Source organism: Austrofundulus limnaeus, unplaced genomic scaffold (assembly GCF_001266775.1).
Source record: "Austrofundulus limnaeus strain Quisiro unplaced genomic scaffold, Austrofundulus_limnaeus-1.0 Scaffold179, whole genome shotgun sequence".
Lineage (NCBI taxonomy): Eukaryota > Metazoa > Chordata > Actinopteri > Cyprinodontiformes > Rivulidae > Austrofundulus > Austrofundulus limnaeus.
Window position 1 is genome coordinate 366146 of NW_013952581.1, and position 2003 is coordinate 368148.

The window sequence follows — 2003 nt, forward strand, 5'->3', positions numbered from 1 at the left end:
GTATTTTTTCAGTCTTTATTTTACAGTTAAAATATATGTTTATCAAATAAAGTCTAATGTTACAACTAATCATGGATCCTTTAAACTCAGAAAAAGAGTGAAACTTTAATGAAACTCTGGATTTTCTCTAGAAAAACTACAAAGAGTTCATATTTAACAGAAAGAGAGATGGACGGCTGAAGGCGGCGCTCTTCTTCTGGACGGACCAGGACCCAGACCTGGATCTGGATCTGAACCAGGAGGTTCTGAAACTTTTAGTTTCTCAGAGTCTCCTCCTCTGGATCCCGATGATAAAGATAAAAAAAAAAAAAAACGAAACAAAATGTCTGAAGAAAAGTCCAAACTATTTACAGGAGACAGACCGGGTCAAATATCGGACAGTGAGGTCCAGAACCTCCTGAACCGGTCCAAAGTCCCCCCTCCCATCAGAGGCGGGTGCAGTTGGTGAAGCTGTCGGACATGATGATGTTCTTGTAGAAGTTGTCGGTGCGGGTGGAGCAGTAACCTTTGACCTTGTTGATCATCTGGCTGACGGGGAGGATGGAGGAAGACGAGGAAGAGGAGGAGTTAGGCTCCGTGTCTGAGGATGATGAAGAGGAGAAGATGGACGCCGGGGTGTTCTGGTTGGGGAAACATTTATCTGCAGCCGAGAAACAAAGAAACATTTAAAATATTTAAATATTTTAAATTTATTTTCAACAAGTTTAACTTGAGTGTCAGAGGCACTAATGCACCCCTATAGCATCAGAGAGGCAGGCTTTTAAACTGTGAGCTGATAGCAGGCAGCATGGTTCCTCTCTTTTATTCAGGAACTTTATTTTGAAATTCTTCCATTATTTCCTCTGACAGGTGACCCTCAGCCGTCTCATTTTTCAGACTCACCTGCTGATGATCACCTGAATGTTTGTGTTAATTCGAACAAACAAACTCAAATGATCTGAGCCAAAGAACCGTTAGCTTGTTAACAAAAACCCAAACCGCTCAGGAAGCAGAACCAGTGTTAGCTGGAGAAGGTGCGCTCGTTTCGTAAGCCCGGGACGCTCCAGGAGGGTGGAGTTTAGGTTTAGGATCTAATTCACAAACAGAACCTGCTCCTCCTCAGAGCGTCTCAGGCTGGAAACAGGAAGTGACGTCACAGCAACCAGCCAATCACAAACACACCCACAGCAACAGGTTCCCAAAACGTCTGCAGGACCCGTGCCCAACAAGAACCCGAGACCCTTCAGAGGTTCTGGAACCAGAAACATTCTGAGCAACACCAGAAGCAGTTCTGACCCGGTTTATGTTTACCTGGATCCTGAGGTCCTGTTAATGCTTGGAGGTTTCTGCACAGCAGACACAGAGGACAACGTCACAACTTCAACACCTGCCTGTCTCACCTGTCTGTCTTTACCTGTCTGTGTCTCACCTGTCTGTCTCTGTCTGTGTCTCACCTGTCTCTTTACCTGTCTGTGTCTCACCTGTCTGTGTCTCACCTGTCTCTTTACCTGTCTGTGTCTCACCTGTCTCTTTACCTGTCTGTGTCTCACCTGTCTGTCTTCACCTTTGTCTCACCTGTCTGTCTTTACCTGTCTGTGTCTCACCTGTCTGTCTTTACCTGTCTGTGTCTCACCTGTCTGTCTTTACCTGTCTGTGTCTCACCTGTCTGTCTTTACCTTTGTCTCACCTGTCTGTCTTTACCTGTCTGTGTCTCACCTGTCTGTCTTTACCTGTCTGTGTCTCACCTGTCTGTGTCTCACCTGTCTGTTTTTACCTTTGTCTCACTTGTCTGTCTTTACGTGTCTGTGTCTCACCTATCTGTGTCTCACCTGTCTGTCTTTACCTGTTTGTGTCTCACCTGTGTGTCTTTACCTGTCTATGTCTCACCTGTCTGTCTTTACCTGTCTGTGTCTCACCTGTCTGTGTCTTTACCTGTCTGTGTCTCACCTATCTTTGTCTCACCTGTCTGAGTCTCACCTGTCTGTCTTTACCTGTCTGTGTCTCACCTGTCTGTCTTTACTTGT

At 45.6% G+C, this 2003-nt stretch overlaps 1 protein-coding gene across 6 annotated transcripts in view; it reads right to left on the bottom strand.

The window, feature by feature from the left end:
* Positions 1–67: 67 nt before the first annotated feature.
* adgrg6 (adhesion G protein-coupled receptor G6) overlaps positions 68–2003 on the bottom strand; it is a 75651-nt gene continuing 73715 nt past the window's right edge. For 5 of the 6 annotated variants that reach the window (XM_014017920.1, XM_014017924.1, XM_014017923.1 and 2 more), the window contains one exon: positions 68–640. In XM_014017920.1, the coding sequence (XP_013873374.1) occupies positions 426–640 (215 nt within the window). In that variant the 3' untranslated portion in view covers positions 68–425. Of the gene's footprint in view, positions 641–1290; positions 1326–2003 lie in introns of all 6 variants that reach the window. The other variant, XM_014017922.1, reaches the window with a different exon arrangement.